The 25032-nt window shown below is 37.0% G+C and overlaps 1 protein-coding gene across 2 annotated transcripts; it reads left to right on the top strand.

Moving 5' to 3' along the window:
- Positions 1-1407: 1407 nt before the first annotated feature.
- rexo1 (REX1, RNA exonuclease 1 homolog) lies at positions 1408-17079 on the top strand. Of its 2 annotated transcripts, none has more exons than XM_044130554.1 (16): positions 1408-1751; positions 3409-5210; positions 5489-5590; positions 7062-7272; positions 7348-7481; positions 8685-8822; positions 8984-9107; positions 9507-9632; positions 10843-10983; positions 11063-11176; positions 11245-11318; positions 12215-12325; positions 13033-13148; positions 13246-13384; positions 14475-14595; positions 16444-17079. In XM_044130554.1, the coding sequence occupies exons 1-16, from the start codon at positions 1580-1582 to the stop codon at positions 16530-16532; spliced, it is 3714 nt and encodes a 1237-aa protein (XP_043986489.1). In that variant the 5' UTR covers positions 1408-1579; the 3' UTR covers positions 16533-17079. The 2 variants fall into 2 exon arrangements, with proteins under 2 accessions (XP_043986489.1, XP_043986491.1); XM_044130556.1 differs by having other exon boundaries at positions 1409-1751; positions 7351-7481.
- Positions 17080-25032: the final 7953 nt, after the last annotated feature.

Below are 25032 nucleotides of genomic sequence, written 5' to 3'. Positions count from 1 at the left end.
ATAATTTCAGAAAAAAATCATAAATCCAACTAAAATGACCTCAAGATGTTAACCTGCTGATAGGCAGCCAATTATTACCTCACTTGTCACCTGCCCTGAACACCTGGGAATAATAACAGGTGTTCAGGAGGTGATAAAAAGCCTGAGCAGGCATCTGGTTGAAATTTGACAGTGGCAGTGCAGGTAAGTGTCATTTAAGAAGCTTATGGCTAAAATATGCATTATTGTTTGATATGTTTGCTAGTTTGAAAACTGAAATGAGAAAATTACTTGTTTACTGAAATTGACTAATCATTCAGAGACAAACTTCTATCTTTGTCAAAAAAATGCATCAGTTTTTGACATTATTTGTAACATTTGTATGTATTTTAATTTTAAGGGGCTGTTTGTATTAATAGGTGAGTAAATTTTGGACATTTTATTTCTTTGCACTGGCAGACTAATTATCCCATTTAGTTAAAGTAATTCACTCCTAGCATAAAATGTATTTAAAAATATTGATCGGACTCTTGGTATATTTGAATTTCCTTTGCTTGTCATTACTTTATCCTCTGTTTTATATTTCTCTAAAGGTTTGTTGGAATAGTTCTTCCACACTTGATGCTGCAATTTGAGCTCCAAGTCGATGGCTGAGAAAACTGGAATAACCTCCAACTGTGGAGCTGAATGTTGGCGAGTTTTGGAGGAATCTACAAAATTCAGACTTTAAACTGGCTCTCCAGACATCCATCCATTCAGGAGGAACTGTCCCTAGAGGGGGAACCCATATACACAACCTCATGCTAGAAAAATGAAATATGGCTGCTGCACATAAAACAAAAGGGAAAGTTGCAAACATAACCATGAGACAGTTTCTAATCTTTTGCTTCTTAAATGAATTGAACACTGCATTTGTGAAAATGTATGAAATGCTGACATATAATCAGCTTTAATTGAAAGTATCATGTTGGCATATCTGATTTGTCTGAGTTGTAGCTTAAAGTGGTTATGTCTTGTTTCTGACATAACTAAACCAATAAAGCAGTAGAAAAATACTTTTAAAACAATAAATTAGCCATTTTCAATGTTTGCAACAAGGTGATGACCTCACACAAAAGTATAGAATTTTGTGGAGTGTATCCTGTTGGGAAAACTAGGAAGTTGTACTAAGTGGAAGACTACATGCAACTTAATCAGTATTAATAAACTTTCTGAACCCTCGCCTCTTCAATTTCATGCATGATCATACAATTAAAAAGCATAGTTACTTTATTAGTGGACGTCGTGTTGAGATGAACTATAAACTGATAAAATGCTGAACCTGTGATTCAAAATAAGGCTTTCATTAGAGATGAAGCCATGTTCCTAACTGCTCTAACGGTTATGGTGTTTGGAGTCTTTTGGAACCTGGTTTCGTTTCCGCAATCCCTCTGACGTGTTCGAACGGCAACTCACGCGAGACTTTCGCTCATCTCATCTAGTCTGTCATGGCGCCTTAGGGACGCTGTTATTGTTCCAGTTTGCTGGTTGTTTGAGAAACCCGACGCGGAAAACAAAGCCCATGAAGGAAGTTCGGGCATGAGACGGCAATCCGGAGATAATGTTAAGGTCCACCGGCTTCTTCCGAGGGATTGACTGTCCGTTTTACGCGGACTATATCGACGGCAAAGGCAGTAGAAATGGGTGTAACAGACCGTACTGTCACTTCAGACACAGCCGGCAGAGTCGGCCGTCCTACGGAGACGTTAAAAAGCTGCAGTCTGGACATAAAGGTGCTAATTTAGTTGAATGTTCACTTCATTTGTCTTCTGTTGCGACAAAATTGACCAAAATATATTTATTAGACCGTCTGCGTCCCGTTGCTCTAAAGTGAAAGCTAGGTTTCGCTATGCTTCTGGTGATGCCCTTATCATTTTGTGACTACTGTAAGCTGGGAGACTATTTTAAAGCTACTTGGATATAAATTTATACCACAGAGACATTAGAGCATCCTAATGTAGAGCATTACAAAGTGAATTGTGTTGATTTTTGGTCCAAAGACGGCTTAGAAGTATCTCTTAGAAACATTTAACTTCACTTAAATTAGCCTTAATATGTCAGTTAAATTGCGAAATTATTTTTTGATATTTAAAATGCCAGTATAAAATATTAAAGTTTGAGGATGTAACATTAGAAAATAAATGTCTTTACAAGACAATATAAGTGTTTCTGAAAAAACATATGAACTACATGTCTTGAGTTTTGAAAAAATATGGTCAGTTTATAAGATGTATAAATCTACCTGTATTTCATGGAATCTACATCGTAAATAATTTTTGCTTTCTTGGAAAAATAGAGGTCCACCCCTAGATATACTACACTGGGAATTATTATAGCACAGACATTTAATAATAAATCAGACAAGACTGCTGAGATAAAATAAAAAAGTAAGCACAGGTATCCTCTAATAGAATCCCAATAGCAACATTTTTCACTCCTCCTGTAGTTGTTATTATGTTTCTTTGGAGTTTGGTTTTTGTAACATAAAGCAAGTCTTGAAACATCTCTCTTTAAAGAGTGCACTCTTCCTTAAATCCAAATTTTGGATTTAAAAATAGCAGTTTGCAAGACTTTTTGATTATTGTTTCTTTCTTTGAGATAAAGTAATTGCAATATCTTCTTTTTACAATATGAATATCTCTCTCCTTAATTTTATTTAAAAGCCTTTTCATCCAATATTTTTCTGTCTTTTTCTATCTAGAAGGTTTTCCACATGTTCAAACTTTTATCTTGTTTTTTTTCTCCATCTGATTTGTACATTATCTAATGAGTAATTTGGGCTGCAGAGTGAAGTTGAAAGCTGAAATTAATATTGCTGCTAGGGCAGATGACCAATATTTACCACTGTTGCATATTTTTTCCCTACCTATTAAACACTCTGACAATAAACACAGCTTATGTTTCTCATTTGCTTCAATTAAACACCCCACAATCCTGTGCTGCATCACTTTCATCGTCACATGACCAATCAAAAACCACATGGCTCCTGTAACACATGCACCCCTCCCCCACCACACACACAAATGGCAACAACATAAACAAAATAAACATTGATTGTTAATTATTGCAGGATTCCATGCAAAAAAAACCTGTAAAAACTTTTAAAAAATCAGCATTTGTCATGTCAAAAAGTGTTGGTTCTGCATGTTTTAAGCCAAAACTTTCCATTGGGAGGAAAGTTACACTGCAAAAACACAAAATCTTACCAAGTATTTTTTTTGTCTAGATTCTAGTGGAAATATTACAGCAAGCTTGAAATAAGATACAGGAAACGTACAAAGTACCAAAGATATTGACATTTTCCCATGTAATAAATTAAATAATCTGCCATCGATCAGTTGATATTAGTCGATATTGGTCATTATTATTTTGTTTCTGTGTTTCTTGCAGACCAGGGTTACGATCCCTTCAATCCAGACGTAGTGAGACCTCAAGAGCAGCAGAATGGGCAGCCTGCTCCTTCTGGGGACCTCAGCGGCGCCTTGGAGATGGTCAACAAAGCCATCGAGGAAGTCCGTGGCGAGGTGGAGCGAGAACAGCGGAAGCTCTCTCGCATCGGAGACGAACCTTACAGTCCCACTGAGAAGACCGGTTCGTCTTCATCCGACGTCGCTAAAAGCCAAGCAGCGGCCTCGCACCTGGCTTACGACCCTGGGAGCTATCAGATCACATCGGGAGGATATGATCCCACTCCGAGCTGCAGCAAGTACACCTTGGATTCAGACAGTCAGAAGTACAACAGCAGCTCTATGGAATATGTCCCCACTTCCCTGAAAAAGCCTCAGTCTCGGACAAAAGTCCCCTATCCTCCCCAGAGCCCCAAGTATCTGAACACTGCATCCTCTGCAAAGTGCAAATACACTCTGGACAACTCTAGGCCGTCTACAGATATGGAGTATGACCCTCTGTCCAACTACTCTGCAGGGATCGCAGTGAAAAACAAGAGAGACGAGGGTTCACATCCAGTTAAGACTGACTATAAGAAGGCATATCAGCTGGATGCTTCAGATAAGGAGGATGATACACCTGGAAAAAAGCCACAGCAGGCAAGTATAGACTTAAAAAAGTACACCATCTCCGACTCTGATGGGGAGAGCTCTGGAACAGAGTACCGACCCACATCGCTTAGCAATCTCCAGCAAAGAAAGGCCAACATTGTGTCGGCCAGAGACGCTTTGGGGAAAGATACAAAAGACAGGAGTAAAAGTATAAAGGGCGCTCTTACACAGAGGAACAAGGAGGAGCTTGCACAGGACTTAGACTCACAGGAAAATACCAAACAAAAGGAGAACTTGGAGAAAAAGAAACTGCCAGATCAAAGTGGTCATGGAAAAATTAGCAAACCGGAGAAAACGCAAAATATTGATAAAGAAGTAAAGAAATCATCTGGTGTTAAAAGTAGCAGTGGTAGCAGCAGTAGTGCAAAAGACAAATTATCATGTAAAAACTTTAAGCAAGACTCTGCAAAGAAGGAGAACAAAAATCAGAAAGATAATAGTAAAAACATGCTAAAGATGAAGGATAAAGTTCAAAGAGAAGGCAGGGATGAAAAGAGATGTGAGAGTAAAAGCAAGATGGTGGAGAAACTTAAGAGAGCCTTAAGTGAACAAGACAAAGATGCACGAGAAAGAAAAAAACTGAAACCATCAGAGCGTGAGAAAGACCAAAGCAAGAATAAAGACAGCCAGCACAGAAACGGTAAACTGGACAGCAGTAGAAGAGAAAAGGACGTTAAGAAAAGTAAAAGCAGCTCCAGCAGCTGCAAGGGGAGCTTGGCTAAAGCAAAGCAAAGCGCCAGCTCGTCAAAAGAGAAATTCGAAGACAAGAGTCTGAGTCTGAGCCACGCAGATCTGTTCGGAGACGAGAGCCCCGAGGAGGCCGACCCGATGGAGGCGGACTACGACGACGAGCCGGAGGAAGTCCTGGTCAGGAAATCAGCCGACGCGTTAAAGAGGGGACTTCTGAGCAAGAGGAAGGCTTCAGTGAGGACGCCATCTTCCTCTGAGGATGAGGCCGACGGGGAACCGGAACGCAGCAAGTCGAGCTGGGAGGAGCCTGACGACGTCCGAGTCGACTTCTCCATGTTTCAGGACGATCTGGATTTTGACTCGGATCCGATGGAGGAGTGTTTGCGGATCTTCAACGAATCCAACGATGTGAAGAAGGAGGACAAGGGACGGCAAGCAAAGCAGGTGCTGCTGTCTTTCGTCTACTTTTACTTTTCATTCATATTTTAACTTCCAGGGGTGAACAAATTTATCGACCAGCCGATTTATTGATTTCTTTACATTTGGGAAATCTGTAATCGGTCGTCACTTACATGTGAAGCCGGCTCACCAGGTCTGCATGTTTACAGTTAATAATAACCTCTTTTACCAACTCAGTGACTTTCTTGCTACATTTAGCAACATTTCAGACAAAATAATTGGTAGAAGTGTGGTAGTTATCTTTTCTCCTTTTGCTTTTTCAGACTTCCAGGGATTCAGAGGAGGAGAGAAGCACAGATAGCACTTTAACCACACTCTTCCCCGGCCAAAAGAAGAGAGTGTCCCATTTCGTTGCCAAAGGAGATGTAAGTGAGACTCTTTTGAATCATTTTAATTGTATGGTACATTTTATTATATGTGCAAACATTTTCTTCAAATTTAGTCACTCATACACAGGTAATCTTTGCAAACAATGATGGTATTTTTAAAAACAACATCAAGCTTTGTGTTAGTAGAAGGAAGAAGAGGAACAACTGAAATATCAACTGAAACAGGGGAAGTTTCTTGTTTACCTTTTAAAGTCTGACTTTTATGTGAAGAGTGGGAAAAATCCCCTGTTGTGTGATGTTTACTTCACACCATTCTGTGATGTTTTTATTTCTAAATTGAGGTGGAGCGTCAGGTGGTAGCGACAGAGAAACAAGGAAGTAAAACCAAGATGAAACATGTACCTGTAAATCAGAGCTCAGGGGTTTTCCTGATATGATTTAATGAAAACATTCCAGAGAGATTCTCTGACGGGTTTCTGTGCCGTAAAAGTCTGTCTTTAAAGCTAATTCTGTACTTTGATTTTATTTTATTAGTATTCTAAGAATTGAACGTAGTACTAGAACAAACTCAGAGAGGCAGAGTTAAAGTCATGCTAAGAGAAGATTATCCCCTCTTGTAATCCATGGGATTTTGGCCCCTCACAATAAAAAAAATTACTTTTTTTGGGGATGCTGTGGTGGTGCAGGGGTTAAGCACAACCCACATATGGGGCCCTTAGTCCTCGACGTGGCTGTCGCAGGTTTGATTCCCAGCCTGGTGACGTTTGCTGCATGTCCTCCCCCTTCTCTCATTACTCACTTTCCTGTCAATTCACTATCATACAAGCGCCACTAGAGCCAATAAAGCCTTTATTTATATAACATTATTTAAATCTAAACATAAATATATAAAAACGCTCTACAAAATCCTCCATGTTGTTATTTATCACCAGTTGACAAACTAGACTAGTATTATTTCACGTTTTGTCTTAAATGTGAAATAAGACAAAACTGACTTCGAAGTAACTTTTCAGCAAGATATTGTAGCTCATTTTAAGTAAATAATTCTTTAATATTGATTTTAAAAACAGTACTAGTTCCACTGGCATATTAATTCACTTACAACAAAACATTTTGCCATGTTATAAGTGAAGAAATCTGCCAGTGGAACCAGAACTGGGTTGCTAGGTGACAGGCTGGGCTGGGCTACGGTTGCTAGGTAACGGCACACTTTCCCTTGATTTTGAAATAAGTGAAAAAAATACTTCTTTTTAGTCAATGTTAAGGAATTATTAACCTAAAACAAGCTACTATATCTTCCTGAAAAGTTACTTTTAAGTTAGTTTTGTCTTACTTCACGTTTACTAACATATCTTCACCAGAAACTAGACAAAAATAGTGTAAATGTTGTGTTTTTAAACAAAAATGCTTGGCAAATTTGCAAAATATTTACCAAGCAAAATACTTGGTAAGTATGTGTGTGTTCACATACTTTCATAATACCAATATTTTTGTTGTTACTTTCCAGACCGATGCACCTTTGAAGACAGCGGTCCGGCCGTACAAGCGGCCCACTCCGCAGGAGGTCTGCTTCCAGCGTATGCAGCTGGCGCAGCAGCAAGCCGCCCAACTTTCAGCATCAGTCAAAGCCGCCTCACAGAGCTCGACCTCCAGCTTTGCCGGAGAGAAGAAGAGAATCGCTCACCGGCCCAATCCTCAGATAACCTCCACCAAGACGAGTAGGAAGCCTCCCGGCTCTGGTTGAAAGTTTGTGCTGGGCTCTATAATAAGTCAAATGTGGATGTTTGTCCCAGCAGGTCCAGCACATGGAAAACCAGCTGCCAGTGAGACTCCCCAGGGGGTGAAGAGCCAAACCACAGTTGGCATTCTGTCCAAAACCTCGTCTACGGTGGCGCAGAAGAGGACGGCACACACACCCACCATGAAGGTGATTTTTAACTATTCATGTCAGGCATTATTTGATAAGCTTACAGATGTTTTTTTATTTCTGCACAGTGCTGGAAATCTCTAGAAGTCTGTTAGACTGATTAGGGACCAAAGTTGAAACATTTGTTAGATTTTCAGCTGGTACAGTGAAACAAACCAACTATTTCAAAATCCTGGTCACTCCCTCACCTGTGGTGGCGCTGTAGCAAGAACTAATTAAGAAACTGAGCGCAACTTTCTATGCAAAAACACAAAATCTCAACAAGTATTTTTCTATAGTTCCTAGTACAAATATCTTAGTTCTTTTGAAATAAGACTAAACTAACTTACAAGTAGATTTTCAGCAAGAAATAGGAGATTTTTTTAAGTCAATAATTCCTTAATATTGATTTTAAAAGTACTAGTGTCACTGACGTGTTATTTCTTTTAACATGGGAAAACATGTCTTGATTTAAGTGAAATAATCTGTGAGTGGAGCTATTACTTTTACATTAATATTAAGAAATTATTTACTTAAAACAAACTCTTATAGCTTACTGAAAATCTACTTTTAAGTTAAAATACTTTGAGATTTTGTGTTTTTGCAGTGTTCTTCACAAAATGAAAATGGAGTAGTGCCAGGTTTTAGTAGTTGTAGGACCACAAACCATTTCTTTTGCTAGAGCTGAACTCCTGCATTTGTTTTTATTGTATTTACCCAGAATGCCTTGTGCTGTAATCCATATCCTGCTTTTGGAGCGATCTCCAACTAGTACTAATTCCATTGGCATATTATTTTACGTATAATGTGAAAAATATCTGAACTAATCTGCCAGTGGAACAAGTACTTTCTCATCAAAAGTAAGGAATTATTTACTTAAAACAAGCTCCCATTTCTTGTTGAAAAATTACTTGTAAGTTAGTTTGTCTTATTTTAAGTGCAATAAAAAATTTTGCGAGAAACTAGAGCAAAATACTTGATAAGATTTTGTGTTTTTGCTGTATAGGCAGTAAGATGGTTCACGTCAGGTTTTGTTGGCGCATACACACCTTCCCAAGCAAACCAGACTTTCTAGGCAAACATACTAGAGTTGGATTAAAGCGGACTAAACAGAGCTGGTGTTAATTTTTCTTAAAGTCTCGTGAAGGCTTTAAGGATCATTGTGTAAATTCAGTTTTTCTTAAGTGACTCCCTTCTCTGCATGTTTGTCTTTTTTTTCCCCAGAGCTCCTCCATGAGGCGTCCGGTCATCCCCACTGAGTTCGGGGCGAAAGTTCCCACCAACATCCGCCAGCGCTACCTCAACACGTTCATAGACGAATGTGTCAAGTTTTGCCCTTCGGAGGATGTTGCATTTCAGACGGTGTGAACATTATCTCTTCATTCTGCTCTGCTAGAGTTGGTTTGTGTTGTTTATTAACAGAACCGCTTGTCTGACTAATTATGGTCAAACAAGCGGTTTGACCACAAGCTTTTGGTTTGGTTGACGTTTTCACTTAAAGATGGTTGTGACGGTTGTTTCAGGCCCTTGATGAGGAGAAGCTGGTGTACGAGCGCAGTAGCAGTAAAAACATCTACCTCAACGTTGCCGTCAACACGCTGAAGAAGCTTCGGGGCAAAAGCAGTTCGTGTTCATTGCCTGTCAAAAGTATGTAGTCTCAACTCCCATCTATAAAGTTTAAATTTCCATTATCTGCGTTTAGTCCGCAGATATAAGATATATTATTATCTGATATATCTTAGTTTTTAAATTATTTTTGTTCATTAGTGTTGTTTGTAAATCAAATTTTATTTGCATAGTACATTTCAGCAACAAGGCGGTTCAAAGTGCTTCACATCATAAAAAACGCAAAAATCAACAATTGAAACATTACAATTGTAAATAAATTTTCAGATTTTTTATGGTGGAGGAAGAAAACATTTTATCTGAATTTGTTACAACAAGTACGAGGGAGTGAATATATGTTAGTTTTCAGTTTTGTGCAGCTCATCTGTTTTATCATTAATGAAATGACAGCCAGTGGATCTGTTTTTCCATTTTCTGCAGAGGATTCTGGGCTTGCAGTTAAGCGAAAGGCGCTGTCCCACGAGGAGGTTCTGGGAGGTCGTCTTGCAGCCACAACCAGCTTCACTGTCAACCGGTCGGGCAAACAGCAGGAGGAGAAACTCTCCGGTAAAAAAACACATGGCCTCCATTTCAGATCAGATGACAGATGTTCTCATTTCTCTCTTCTTGTTTGTGTTTTTCTGGATTCAGCTCTTTATGCGTGACTTGATCACATGCTTGGCAGCAGAAAACGCAGATTATATCTCTAAAAAAAACAAAAAGTAAAACCTTTTTTTTTCTGTGAGATGCTGCTTGCAGTCTAGAAGCAGTTTCACAGTAGAAGGTCTGTTTAAGCTGCCATGTGACAATCTGAGGGTCACCAACCCATGACCCCTCGTCAGATGGAGCATCCTAACGGCGCTCCAGCTAAATAACAAGAAAATTACAAAATTAAACCTTTTCTGATCAAAAAGGAAAGAAGAAATTTGTTTCCTTTTTGATTTTGTTTCATACGTTTTTTTATTGAAAGAAACTGATTTGGAAACATTTTCTCTTGCCTGATTTTGTTAATTTTTACTTATATTAAAATATGAATGATAATTTCATCTGTTACTCTGAACTTGAGTAGACTTTTTACCAAATGCTTTTTTTACTCCTAGTTGTGTAATTTCTTGATTGTTTACTTTTTACTTTTACTCAGGTAAGAGTAGCTCTAGTTCAACATATTTTTACCCAAGTAAAAGTAAAAAGCAGCCATCCAAGAAATTTCTTAAGTAAGAGTAAAAAAGTATTTGAGTCTACTCAAGTGCTGAGTAACTGATCAAATCATCAATCATTTAAAATATAAAAATCACATCATCAGATGGACAACAATATAAAATCAAGTGGAAATTTTGGTATTTTAAGGATAAAAATGACAATAATTCAGAGAAGTAACAAAAAAATAACAAAATCAAGCAAAAGAAAATGTTTTCAAATCAGTTTCTTTCAGTAAAAAACTTATGAAACTTTAAGAAAAGCTGCAGGTGTGTGTCTGTGTGGTGGATTTTTGGTTAAAACATGTTTGCTTTTCATGCTGTGGGTAGAAAATCCAGAAATTTTACTCATTAAGAGCAGAAATATTTAATAATAAAATTACTGAAGTATAAGTAAAAAGTACAGCATATCTAAAAATGATACTCCTTTTTAATAAAAGCTACTCAAGTAAATGTAACTAATTACAAACAAACTGTGGATATTTCTGGATCTCTGTTACATAAGGAAAAAGTCAGATTTGTGTCTCATTTTGTTTTAGGAGTTTGTGATAGATTTAGTTGTTGCTCTGTTGTTTGTGTAGGTGCCAGCCTGTACAGGAAGCTGCAGGCGTACCTGATGACAGAGGAGCAGCTGCAGGAGCACGGATACCCGCGGCTAAACCCCGAGGCCTCTGGCAAGGCCGTCATCCACAACCAGCCAGAGAGAAAGATCTGCCCAGACCGTGAGGAAATACGCAGCGCTGTCCGTCTCAAACCAACACCACGCTTTCAGCTAAAAGGTTTCTGCTAATCTTCCTGTAGCGTTCGGTAGGATATGCTGCCGCTGCGGCGCCGAGTATAAGGTCAGCGTCAACGGCAGCTGCGTCCGCAGAGAGGAGTGCAGCTATCACTGGGGGCGCTTACGCAGGCACAGAGGTAAACGCTCTGAGTTGTCTTTCCTTCTGAGTCGGTCGTCTCCTGAACGCGTTTTATTCTCCTCTCAGTCGCCGGCGGCTGGGAGACGACGTACAGCTGCTGCTCGGCTGCCGTCGGAGCTCCTGGATGCCAGATAGCAAAGGTATCGCAACAAAACGATGATGATATATTAGAAAGATGTGGACTCGAAGATTATTCTAGAAGTAGTAAAACCCTAAAATAAACATTGACATGTTACGTTTATTAGCTGGACAAGCAATTGAATTAATTATCCAAACATTTCATTGTTTGGAAAGAAGTAATTAAGAAGTAAGAAAGAAAGTAAGAAAGTAAGAAAGAAGTAAAAAAGTGTAACCAAGTCACTTTATTATTTTTTAAGATTGTATTTGATGTTTGATTCTTTTAGTGCTACATTAGTTGTATTATAATAGTGTTAATAGTGGTATTAGCTTATTTTAGTTAGAGATACTAAAAATTAAAGCTCTGTGTTTATTTATTTAGTTACTTGTATTGTTTTTATTTATTTAACTATGGCTATTCATTTATTAGTTTATTTATGTATTAGATCTTTTATTTAATGTCTGTTATTTATTTATGTATTAGTGTATTTTCTTTTAAAACAACTTAAAATGTAAGTTATTTTATTTGATTATAAATATTTAAATGTAATTATTTGTTTATAATTTATTTTAATCATCAATTTATTTAACTGTAGGTGTTTAGGAGTGTTTATTTGTTAATTTATTAACTATAACAAATTTATTGACTATAGTCACTTGTTTATTTTTATTTATTGCTAAAGTTATTTACGTTTGTAGCTATTCTTGTTTGTTTATTGATTTATTTATTTAATATTTATTTTAATTTAATTTATTTATTATAGTTGTCTAACTATCTTTTATTGCTAAATAAATTAGGTTAGTTAAGATTTTGCTTTGGATTTTTAGGAAAGCTTTTTAAATCTTCATGTACCTCCTTTAATTGTCTAATATTCATTTCTGATCGTTTAATTTTCTCCATCGCTCTGCGTTTCCGTAGCAACACGTGCAGGACGGCCGTAAAGAGTCCCTGGACGGCTTCGTGTCGACGTTCAGCAAACCGCTGCCACCGGACGGAAACGGCGGAGTGTTCGCTTTGGATTGTGAGATGGTGAGTTGGAGCGAAACGGGAAGAAGAATCGCCTCGAGTCGCTCCGTAAACCACGGCTGGGCAGCATGGCTTAATCAGAAAACCAATGATTCTTTTCAGGCCAGGTGCAATTTTAATTTATTTTCTTTTTTGCCTGCTTTCTTTTCTAAAACAAGACGCTGCAAAAATATTTCTAAAAACTGGCTTTTAATTCAGTCATCCGTTCTGTCAGTTGTACGAAGGAGTGTTAGGGACAGGATGTGAGAATTTTTGTTTAATTAGGAGAGAATATTAGCAGAAAAGAAGCTATTTCACTAGAAAAAAAACCCATTTTGAAACTGTGAAAAAAAGTGTTTTAGTAAGAAATTGTTTAGCGATCTGGATCTAATCAGTCCGAAATCTGAGACTAAAGTCTGAATTCTGAGAAAAAATAAAACGTGAGAATTTTTTTTTTCCATCGGTCTTAATCCTCTTCCACAGACATTTGACATTTATTTTGGTTAAAAAAACAATTCTTAGCCTGATCCATTGTGGCGTAGAGTTGACCTGAATTCAAAGACCAAATAAATAAAAGCTGTAAAAAACAAAATGGTGGTGAAAATAAATCCTGATTTTCCAAAAATGAAATCCCTTAAAAACAAACAAAAATAAAAGAATAAATGTGGTAATTTATGATAAACATTATCGTAGCTTAGCTTTAATTGGTTGTTCCCTGTCTATGTGATCAGTGCTACACTAAGCAGGGCCTGGAGCTGACCAGGGTCACCGTCATCGACTCCGAGATGAAGGTCGTCTACGACACGTTTGTGAAGCCCGACAGCAAAGTGGTCGACTACAACACACGGTGAGGGAATAGGAAGCGACTCCCGGCGCCATCTTGGATGGCTGCAGGTGTGAACGCGCCGTTAGTTGGGTGTGACGAAGCTGCGTCTCTCTCACAGATTCTCAGGCGTCACCGAGGAAGACTTGGTGAACGCCACCATCACCCTGAGAGACGTTCAGGCGGTTCTGCTCAGCATGTTCAGGGCGGAGTCCATCCTCATCGGACACAGTCTGGAGAGCGACCTGCTCGCACTCAAGGTGACCTTCATCATCCTCTTCATCATCTTCTCCAGGCGCTGGTTGTTTGAGCTGCATGAGCACTGCAAAAACACAAAATATTACCAAGTATTTTTAGTCTAGTTTTTACCACAAATATCAGTTCACTTGAAATAAGACTGAATTAATAGCAAGATAAAAGAGCTTGATTTAAGTCAATAATTCCTTAATATTGATGAGAAAAATACTTAGAAATTCATTTATAATAAGTTATATTTCCCATGTTTTAACTAGAACTTTTTCATCTATATTTTTATTGACTTAAAATGAGGTTCTATAGCTTCCTGAAAAGTTACTTATAAATTAGTTTTGTCTTAATTCAACTTTACTGAGATATTTGCACTAGAAATGAGACTAAAAATACTCGTTTTTGCAGTATATGTACCAGTAGTCTTTAAAAAAAATGGCTGCAGGTAATGCATGACATAATATAGAATTTTATTAAATTGATTTAAAAATTGTTTTATTTTCATTACACACTGTTGGTAATGTATTTAAGGGGTTTATTTCAGTCGTTTTGATGATTTTTATTTTGAAAAATAAAAACAACTAAATATTCTCAGAAAATTAGAATCTTATGCAACACAAAATAAAAAAATGTTTTTGTTCCAGAAATGTTTCATTGTTTACACAATCATGAGGAAAACTGCTGCCTCATGACTTCATGCAGAAAGTTCATTTCTAAAGTTTCATCCAGTTTAATTTATGATTTTGGGGGGTTTTGTTTGTTCTCTTTGCTTATCTAGTTGGTTATTTTGTAGACCAATTATTTGTTATGCTAGTCTGTAATCTTTGTTTGGTTTTGCAGTACTTGGTGAGCTAAAAGTAATAATAATAATAATATTGCCTTTCTCAAACTGAAGTCCATAAATGTAACTAATTGAGGACAAAAATGGCTGCTTTAACAAAAATCTGCAACTTGTTGCACAAATCTAATGTCTGACAGAGCAATCCAGTCCTTTTCTGTGATAAAAATGTTTTTCTTTCCAGTAAATAAATCGACTAAAACCAATGATATTTTTAAAGAGTAAGGTTTATTTTACAAATTTTATTTTTTCCTCTCTGTTTCCAGCTCATCCACAGCTCAGTTGTAGACACAGCCATCGTTTTTCCTCACCGCCTCGGTCTGCCCTACAAACGTGCCTTGAAGACCCTGATGGCCGATTACCTCAAACGCATCATCCAGGACAACGGTGAGAAAATTCACCAGACAACCCGCAGATGAAGCTGTGCAGTTAGAACAACTTATTCTTTTTCCAACAATTACTTATTTTATATAGCTAAACTATGTCTCACTAAATCTGATCTTGTTAAAAATACACCGGCTTTCCAGCACTTTACTGCCAAGTAGCAACAAAAAAAAAAAAGTCAGCCAAACACAAATATTCTTACTTTTAGTTTTAAATATGTAATAATTTAACAAACCAGATTTCAACAAAACTTTGTTGCGTTGTTGTACATAAAAACAGAGACAAATTGTAGACTAATTAATGGAATTGGAGCGTTGCTGCTCTGATTTCAGACTGGTAAATGTTTGAATCTGCTCCAGATAAACTTTGTTTCTTGGGTTAGTTTGTGTAATACGCACAAATCACCAGCAGATGTCGCTATTGCTGCTGTGGAAGCTTGCTTCTTCATTTCTAATATGGTACTCCAAATCATAACATTTCTATTAAAAAGGTTAAAATTTTCCATTTGCCTCATTCGTCCAATTTGTTGGATGATTATTGATCTGGAGATTGTTGTCGATGCAGCTCTGTGTTGATAAATATGGCAAAGTTTGTCATTTTTTTCAGTGACCTCGCCTGCAAAATTTGTCCTGTTGATAATGAAAATTTACAAAAACGAAAGATTTAAAGTGCCAGCAGCAAAACTGGGAAATAAAAACACACCAGAAGACACAAACTGCTTAAATTCTGGTTTTGTGATGTTTAATGTTCTTTTAAGTGTTTAGAAATTAACTCCTTTATTAGTCTGGATTCAGAAATCCTGAATAAATCTTATATTTTTAGGAACTAAAAGTTATTTTTTTCCAGTGTTACTCATCCTATAAATAAGTATAGTGCTTCAGTCTTAATTTCCAAAAACGTTGAGGAAATGATTTATGCAGTCAGAGTCTGTAACTAATAAAATAAATATTCAACTGAAATCTTTTTATTTATATACCAACAATTCACAACAAATCTCATGTTATAACACTTAATAAGACAGATAAATCTGATTTATATACAGAAATATAAACACTGCAAAAACAAAAAAACAACATTTGGTCTTGTTTTTAGTGCAAATATCTTAGTAAATTAGAAATAAGACAAAACAAGTAACTTTCCAAGAAGATATAGGAGCTTGTTTTCAGTCAGTAATTAAAAAGAACTAGTCCCACTGGCAGATTATTTAACTTATAACATGGAAAAAAATCTGCTATTGCCCTGCAGTCTCTGTATGCAATCGCTTAATGGTGTAGGTGCATTTCCATTTAAACATCCATCCATCCATCCATTTTCTTTACACCCTTCTTCCCTAAATGGGGTCGGGAGGGTTGCTGGTGCCTATCTCCAGCTGCGTCCCGGGCGAGAGGCGGGGTACACCCTGGACAGGTCCCATTTAAACATTTAAAAATCAATTTTAAAAGATTATCATTTATAAAATTAGGAAAGTCCAAAATGCCAAATTTAGCCAAAATGTGACAAAGATGGAATCTGTTTGGCTTTTGATATAAAACTTTTAAAGCCCGATTATACAGACTTGCTAATAGTTTGACAATAAAGTCTTCTTTTATTGTCTTTCACGCTTTGTGAATCTAATTTAGACTAATTTGGCACCATACAATTTAGAATATAAAACAAATTAAATATCTATTTATATTCTAAAAACTCTTAATTTCAATATTTTTTAGTAAATAAAAGTCTAACCACTTCGCCCATGAGGTTCCTTCCTTCACAAACGTCATTAATTTCCTCCTCACCGTTTGGTCACATGATCAGTGTTTCCTACCGTTTCCTAGCAACAAGGGGCGGCTGACCTTGTGCTTGTGTTCGCAGTGGAGGGCCACGACTCCAGTGAGGACGCATCAGCCTGCATGGAGCTGATGATATGGAAGATTAAAGAGGACGCAAAGGTCAAGAGATGACGCCTGACCCTCCCACTCTGCGTCCACGGTGATGACCTCCAGCCTCCAGCTCTCGACAGGTGAGGGAGGATAAATCCAGCAGAGTCTTTGGTCGTAGGAGAGGAGAAACTCACAACCCGTAAAGCAATAGGAACCTGAGTTAATGAACGCTGTTTTCTTTCTGTTGTTGCTACTTTAGATTTAAATTATGTTTGCTGGAAAGTATTTTTATTTGAGCAGTGTTTCTTTCAGGCCTCAAACTTGATGATCGTAAACTTTCTATGGAAGAACTTGAAAAGCAGGGGCATTGTCTCAACTGTACTGATTAACAAATATATATATACCTATATATATATATAATAATATTCATGCTGGGCTGCCTCCAGCATACATTGCACTATAATATAAATGCTCTTGTTGTACAGGGCCAAAGTCCGAGAACCTCGTATGTGATGTGATGTTTTCACTTCTAATAAGAAAAACCAGTTACTTCTTCTTAGTTACACTTAAGTGCATTAATGTCTTAGTCTGTCGATGGTTTCTATAAATAAACGCTCTCTTTCACTCACACCGCCTAGTTTTCTACCACATGCTTATGAAGGTCATTGGTTTTTTAAGGAGGCTTCAGCAGCTTCTAGTTACTGGGTTCGGTAGGTTGATTAAATGTGTAGAAGAAAACACATTAAAATCACTGATATGTCAATCTCTGCATGACGAAAACGAGGATCGATGAGGCGAAACTCGATCTCCATCATGAAATGGAAAAGTCCAAACCAAGCTAAACAGGGGAAATAATTCAGTTATCAGTTATTTTCACTGACAGTGACTTAAAATATACAGTAGAGCTGTAAATGTGCTGTAAAGAGTTTACTTTGTATTTGTTAAACCTCTGATTGTTTATCTTTTTCTATTAAAAAAATCTTTGTTAAAAGAAACGGTTTGTCTTTCATTCTTTATGCCTCCTTCAAACACTTAACTCCGTTTGGGCAGAAACGATTAATCAGCTTAATTGTGATTATTGAAATAATCGTTAACTAATTTAGTAATCAATTAATCATTAACCAGAGAATACAGACTCTAAGAAAGGACATTTGCCTTAAAAACAACAAACTCAGGGCGTGCTGTGGTGGATAGCGTGACCCACATTTGGAGGCCTTCAGTCCTCGACGTGGCGGTTGCGGGTTCGATTCCTGGACCCGGCCGACGTTTGCCGCATGTCTACCCCCTTCTTGTCAGTCTACTTTCAAATAAGGGACACTAGAGCCCACAAAAGACCCCCTGGAGGGAAAAAAAAAAACTAACAAACTCAGCAATTAAGACAAAACTGTACAAAAAAATTTAACATTTTGGATCTAAGATAAAAATTAAAACCTATATACTTAAAGATGATATATATATAAAAGACGATGCTGCTTCCAGTCCATATCTCTGAATTCCTCTTCCTGCACTGCAGCACAAATAGTTTGTGACAGTGGGACAGCTGCCTCCTGTACTGTCTCCTCAACAGCAGGTGCAGCGACTTTAAACTCTCCTTTCCTTCAGCAGATGCGGAAATTGACAAAAAACGAAGAGAAAAATGCTAAACTGGAGAGGCCCATCTTTTCTTTGGCCTGTTTGCCTATTAAGCCGGTCCAGTCACATGTCAGGATGCATTTCCCCCAGCCAGGCCGCAGACCCCAGGTATTAACGGAGCTGGTTAGCGGGGATCAATACCTACACAATGTTGCAGTGGCAGGGAGGGGGCCTTCCTAGTGTTCGCCAGAGATTTTAAACGTGGAGCAAAGCGGCTTAGAGGGTCGTCTTCATTATCAAATTCGATCAGTTGCCTCTCTCTGTGTCTCCCTGTGATCACCTTTAACAAGTGGGGCTACGGGGGGCGCAGGGTCCTAAAATGACCCCATGCTAGCAGATAAAGAGCCAAAAAAGGAAAGCACTTCATCTCCTGAGCAGCTTAATGGAGAGCGAGTGCAGGACTGATTCATCGTTACTATAAGTATTTACCCTTTGCAACTACGTCACTTAATCATTTGAGGCGCCATAATGGACGTAGGAAGTGAGAGACGAGAGTATTGAACAGCGCTACTGAAATTATTTTCCAAAGTTGTTTTTTTCCAGGTCACTAATGGCTTTTACTTGCTTCAGTCAAGCTAATTTGTCTGTGAACGTAACACACCTGGTTGGGGCTCATAGTGGGCGGTATTTACAGAAGTTGGAAACGGTTGGCTTAGAAAGCGACACATACCTCCTCCCTCCTGACGTGTTGATCAAATTACCGACATAACCAGCGTTTTCTTTTAAACGTACAAAAGACGAGATGCTAACTAGTTTTTTCCACACATGCTAGGCTACATGACAGTGCGGCATTATTGTCTCCATGGTTACCAGCCCTTAGACGCGTACACATTAGGCTGCTCAGGAGACGAAGTGTTTTCCTTCTTTGGGTCTTTATCTGCTAGCATGGGGTCTGATATCTTTCTAATCCTACTAATTTTAAAAGTATATGAACGTTAATCTTCTTACCTTGTAAAAAGTGTTCGCTGTAATCCGCGGTTACACCGAGGGCTGACAGTTATTATGATTGACGGCTGCTGTCCGTCGCCGCCATCTTTCCTCAGTATTAAAAGTTCTAAAATAAAATGACACGTTTGGTTCGCATCTTTATCTGTTTGTGCAGCACACTATGAGCATTTTAAAGTAAAATCAACTAAATAAAACGATATTAGGTTTTTAGAACAGCTTTAGAGGAACGCATTCTTTGTTTTGAGGCGGAGTTCTGGATTCCGTAAAGTCACGTCCAAAGGGTTTACAAGATTAGTAAAACATGCTGGCCTAAATATGTTGTACTTTTCCTATTAACTAAAAAAAAAACACCTTACTTCAAAAAAATGTATCTTTTTTCATGATTTCCATCCATGATGGTCGACATTTTTTTCACCTGCTGGGTTGTTGACGCAGTTTGGTCCGTTCTGTACTGGAATCCACAGAGTAACAGAAAGGCTAACTTTACCTCAGCTGTTTATCATATTGTGCTTGACTGGTGTGAAAAGAACAACACAATTTTGAGATTAAGTTCAGAAATTTCCTAGAAAAGATGGAATGAAACATTAATGAAATAAATAAAATTAAATGAAAAGGATATTTTGAGTCTTTTTATTCCTCTGTTTTCACACCTGCACCCCAGCATATTGGGTGCTCTTGACCCCTGGGTCGCCCATTGCTGTCTGACCTTCTCCGTCCATCTTTAATCCCTCGTTCTCTCTTCCAATTAAGAGTCTAATCTTTACTCGTATTGATCGGTGTTGCCGAAAAAGAGATCATAGGAGTATAATTGGTTGGTAAGGAGTTAAAACTGCCTCCTCCAGATTTAAATCCAGCTAATTGATTGGAAGTTTAAAACTTTGTCCTTTTGGTGTCATATAGCTGCTCCATCCGAACCGGAGTCGCCTCTTTGTGTATTTTTGAGCTTTGTTGTGTTTGCAGTCGGGTCACTCTAAGCCCAGAGAGTGTCAAGGCTTCACAGCGTGATCCAAGTCCAACTGCTGCCGCCATCCCCCATCTCCCTCAGGTCAAAGGCCAGCGGTCCCCATCGATCCCCCAAAAGATCCGCTGTCTGTTCGTCCACATCCTTGTGTAAAAAAAAGAAAGAAAAAATCCTCCCAATTGTCCTGTGCGTGCCGATCGATCTGGTCGGTGTCCGAGAGGGAACTCCCTTTGAGATAACTGACAACTACAAAGGTCCTGTTCTGACAGGCTCTTGTCAATACAAATTTCCACTATTGATAAGTAATTTAGGAATGACTGGTGAGCTTTATAAAACATCTGTTAAACAGGAGAGTTGAACAATAGTTACAAAAAAGAGGGAGAAAGAGAAGAAAAGAAGATTTACTGATTCTCTGCCCTCATTTAGTCCAGCTGGCTCCACGTTTCCCTCAGTAAACGGGGAAAAAATGAAAAGGGAGCAAAATGGGGCATTAAAATTAAACATTTTAAGAGGTGATTTATAAAGAAATACAACAAAATGTCATGAAGAAAAACTTCTAATTTACACTCAAAGTGGATTTTTCTTTTAGGTGATGCTGAAACTGATAAATGTGCAGAGATGGAAAGAGATTACACGATTAATAGTTATGTCAATTACTGCTTATATATGAAATGTAAGTTCATATATAAGTTCATTTGGAACAATGGAAAGCATTACTGCTTTCCATTGTTCCAAATGACAAAAATTAGAAAGGCCTCAATATTTAGAGTAAAGTTGGGCAGATCAATCCAAAATATCAATAATATCGATACAAAGTCGGTATAAGATCAATACTAGTGTGGTAAAACTGATGCTTTAGATTTAGATTCCCTCTTGACAGAACACTGCACAAACTATGGAGCATGGTTGAGGTAGTATAATGCTGAGGGGTATTCCACAGCTAGCAGCAGTAGTGCACAATAAGAGGGTAATGATCAGGACTACAGAAAACCTTTTTCAGTTTCAAAATAATATTTCTGCTTGATTTTCTTCAGTTTGAAACTTTTCTTTTTAATTTCAAATAATTTTTCCAGTTTCAAAATATTTTTTTCAAAACAATTTTCAGTTTGAAATTTTTTTGTTTCAAATATGTTGCTTTAAAATAATTTTTCCGTTTCAAATATTTTTTCTAAATAATTTTTCAATTTCAAATCCTTTTTCGTTTTCAAATATTCCTTTCAGTTTCAAAACAGTTTCAAGTACTTTTTTCAGATTCAATTTTTTTTTTCTAAATAATTTTCCAGTTTTAAAAAAATTCAATTTCAAATAATTTCTGTTTCAAATTTTTTTTTTTTCAAAAATAATTTTTCAGTTTCAAATTAATTTTTCTGCTTCAGATATTTTCTTTGGTTTAAATTTTTTTCTGTTTAAAATTTTTTCTTATTCAGTTTTTTCAGTCTTTCTTACAAACTTTATGCCCCAAATTCAGCTCCATAAACATCCAGGTATTGAAACACTCAGAATATGCTTTTTTTTAAATTATTATCCAACTCTATTAAAATTGGAGCTTTAGCAGCTCTTTAATGAGACTTGTAATCAACTTAAACTTGACGTTTCTCATCCCTGTGAAAGAGCAGAACCGTCGTTTCCTTACATTCGGCTGAACAGTAATTCCCTCTGCTATGCGACAACAGTCACTAAACCTGCATAACACCTGCTCAGCGGTGAGACCGTTGTCAGCGCCGTGACTCGGCCTTTTGTCTTTTGTTCACTGTAATCCCTGCATGTGTAAGTGGATCCTTTAAGAACAGGATAACCACATTGAAGCGGTTTCAGACACTACAGCAGCAGCACAAATCCACCAACTTCTCCTGTTCTAATGCATTTGATAAGTATTAAAACTTACCAACTTGGTGGATTCACAAACGGTGTGAAGCACACAATGAGCAGAAAATATTCAGAAGTTGTTTTCAAAAGAAGAAGAAGGATTTTATAATGTAGGAGGGAAATGTAAATTTAAAGCTTGTAAAATCAAAATAAGCTTTTGCATTTCAGTCTGTGGAGTTTGACTCTGAAGATGTCAGTTTTTGTTGCCATCATTATTATTGTTGCTATAAATGTGATGTTTTATTAAGTTTACTCTTTATTGTATTACTGTTATTTTATTGGTAAATTACAATCTTCCAAAGTACTAAAATAAATATATATGATTTAATAAGGCAAGAGGGAGCTTCTTGCTTTGAATTCAGGTAAAGATGAGCAGAGTTGAGTAGCAACTAGTTACATTTACTCAATTACATTTACTTGAGTAACTTTTTTGAAACAATTTACTTTTAGGAGTATTTTTTATTACACTGTATTTTTACTTTTACTTGAATAATTTTACTGTGAAGTATCTCTACTGTTATTTGAGGGAAATTTCTGGATTTTCTACCCACTGAGTGAAAAACAAACACGTTTTAACCAAAAATTCCCCACATACAGACCCACACCTGAAGTTTGTGTTAAAGTTTCAGAAGTTTTTTATTGAAAGAAAATGAACAAAATCAAACAAAATAAAAAAATTTCCAAATCAGTTTTTCAATAAAACATTTATAAAACCAGCAGGTGAGTGTCTGTGTCTGGTGAATTTTTTGTTAAAATATGTTTTTCATTCAGTGAGCAGAAATTTTAATCAACTAAGAGTAGAAATACTCAAGAAATACTCAAGTACTGTCAAGTACAGCATAGTAAAAAATACTCCTAATAGTAATTTTTTTCATAGACGTTCCTCAGGTAAATGTAATTAAGTAAATGTTACTAGTTACTCCCCAACTCTGGAAAAAAATGTTACAGTAGTTTTATTCTTACTTGAGTAAAGTTTTTATCTACTCTCAACCTGAGAGATGAGACATTTTTGAGTAAAGGTGGAGGAGAAGAACCTGGAGGAAAGGAACCTGGAGGAGGTCATCCCTGTGAAAGGAGCAGAACCGCTGCTTCCTTACATTCGCTGAACAGTAATTCTCTGCTAGGAGACAACAGTCACTAAACCTGCATAACACCTGCTCAGCGGTGACTGCTTGTCAGCCAGTGCCACGCCTTTTGTCTTTGTTCACTAATCCCCAGCATGAAGTGGCCAGGTTTCATCATGAAAGTGCCATGAAATAACTACTTTTTTTCTCTCCTCAGAGTAAATCTCCCAATCCTGGAGCTTTTAGCGGGGCGGAGGGGCCGGCCGGCCGAGCCTCTTCTAAATGACTTATTTCTATCGGACACTAATACAACTTGACAGCCGGGAACGGTGAAAGGACGAGGAAAAGGGCTGGGGGAGGAAACGGCACCAAACGTTTTCACATATCTTGGGCTGAGTGTTTGGTAATGGAGGAGCTGAGCTGGCGCAGTTTCATCTGGGAATAAAACCATGAGATTTCCTCTGAGGGTTTGGCTCCACGGATGAACCTGTTGCATTTGATACCAACGCTGACCACGAAAATCACTGAAGTGTCTCAGTATATATATATATATATATATATATATATATATATATATATATATATATATATATATATATATATATATATATATATATATATATATATATATAATATCATTAAATGTTAAGTAGCAATAATAAGCTATTTAAATAACATGTTGTTACTTTGCATGTAACATTATGTAAAATAGCAGTTTTACATATTATTGCTATTTTGTATAGCATATTATTGCTATATAAGATAACAATAATGTGCTATTTTATATAAAATAACAATCATCTTGTTCAGATAAAGAGTTTTTCAAATTAAAGCCACAGTATTCAACATTTATAAAAATGTGTTTTATTACATATTACTCTATGTAAAATAACATAAAATAAGCTATTTTGCAAAGAATAATATGTAAAGTAGCAATAATTTACATATTGCTATTTTTTAAGGCAATATTCTATAAAACTATTTTTTTTACATATTATCCATAGTAAAATAGCAATAATATGCTATGTAAAATATCTTATTATTGCTATTTTTAAAAATATGTTTTTATTCAGTGAGCAGAAATTTACATAATCACTAAGGTAAATGTTATCTCATATAGAATAAAACCTGGATGATCCTGGAGGAGCCTGGAGGAGGATCCGAGGAACCTGGGACAGGGAGGGTCACACACAAGCACAGTCTTTGTCCGCCTCTAATCCCCCCAGCCAACACAGCTTTGGCCAGGTTTCATCATGAAAGTGCCATGAAATAACTACTTTTTTTCTCTCCTCAGAGTAAATCTCCCCTAATCCTGGGGGCTGCGGAGACAAAGGCCCCGGGGACCTAATCCTGGAGCACATTTACCAAAGAGTACATGAGGTTGATTGACACACTAAGACCCTACTCTTCAGATGGACAGCCATGTCCTCTGTTAATGCACTCTCTTTCCGTTTTAACAGGATAGTGAAATATTTAAAGCTTGAAATATTGTTTTCAACTTAACTGGGCTTTAAAGGTCTCCATAGGTTTCTCACTGACCTTTCGGCTGTGTTCTTTGGTCTTCATGATGCTGTTTGCTCATAAATACTCTCTAAAGCCCCCGGAGCCCTTCACAGAACAGCTGTATTCATACTCAGATTAAATTACAAGCAGGTGGACTTTATTGGGTTAAGAGGCCTTTTTCATTCAACTGATTGCATTGAATATTAATTAAAGGTAAAAGGGGAAAGCAAAAACAGGCCGTAGTTTTCAGATTTTTACTTTTTAACAAAATGAGAGGAAAAGTGAAAGAAATTGCTTAAATTTCCATCAGTAGTACATTACATTAACAAATCTACTTGGATTTTATTACCGGTTCATTCTCCGTGCAAATAATCTGATAAAATGTTGCGGAAAGACTTATGCTTGGGGTTCAAATGTTGATTATACAATTAAACAGCAGCTGTATACAAAAATTAGTTACTTTTATGCTTTACATATTACTCTATGTAAAATAACATAAAATAAGCTATTTTGCAAAGAATAATATGTAAAGTAGCAATAATTTACATATTGCTATTTTTTAAGGCAATATTCTATAAAACTATTTTTTTTACATATTATCCATAGT

The sequence above is a fragment of the Gambusia affinis genome, linkage group LG10 (genome assembly GCF_019740435.1).
Source record: "Gambusia affinis linkage group LG10, SWU_Gaff_1.0, whole genome shotgun sequence".
In the NCBI taxonomy this organism is placed as follows: Eukaryota; Metazoa; Chordata; class Actinopteri; order Cyprinodontiformes; family Poeciliidae; genus Gambusia; species Gambusia affinis.
The sequence above is the reverse complement of the archived record's forward strand: the minus strand, read 5'-3'. Positions and strand labels throughout refer to the sequence as shown.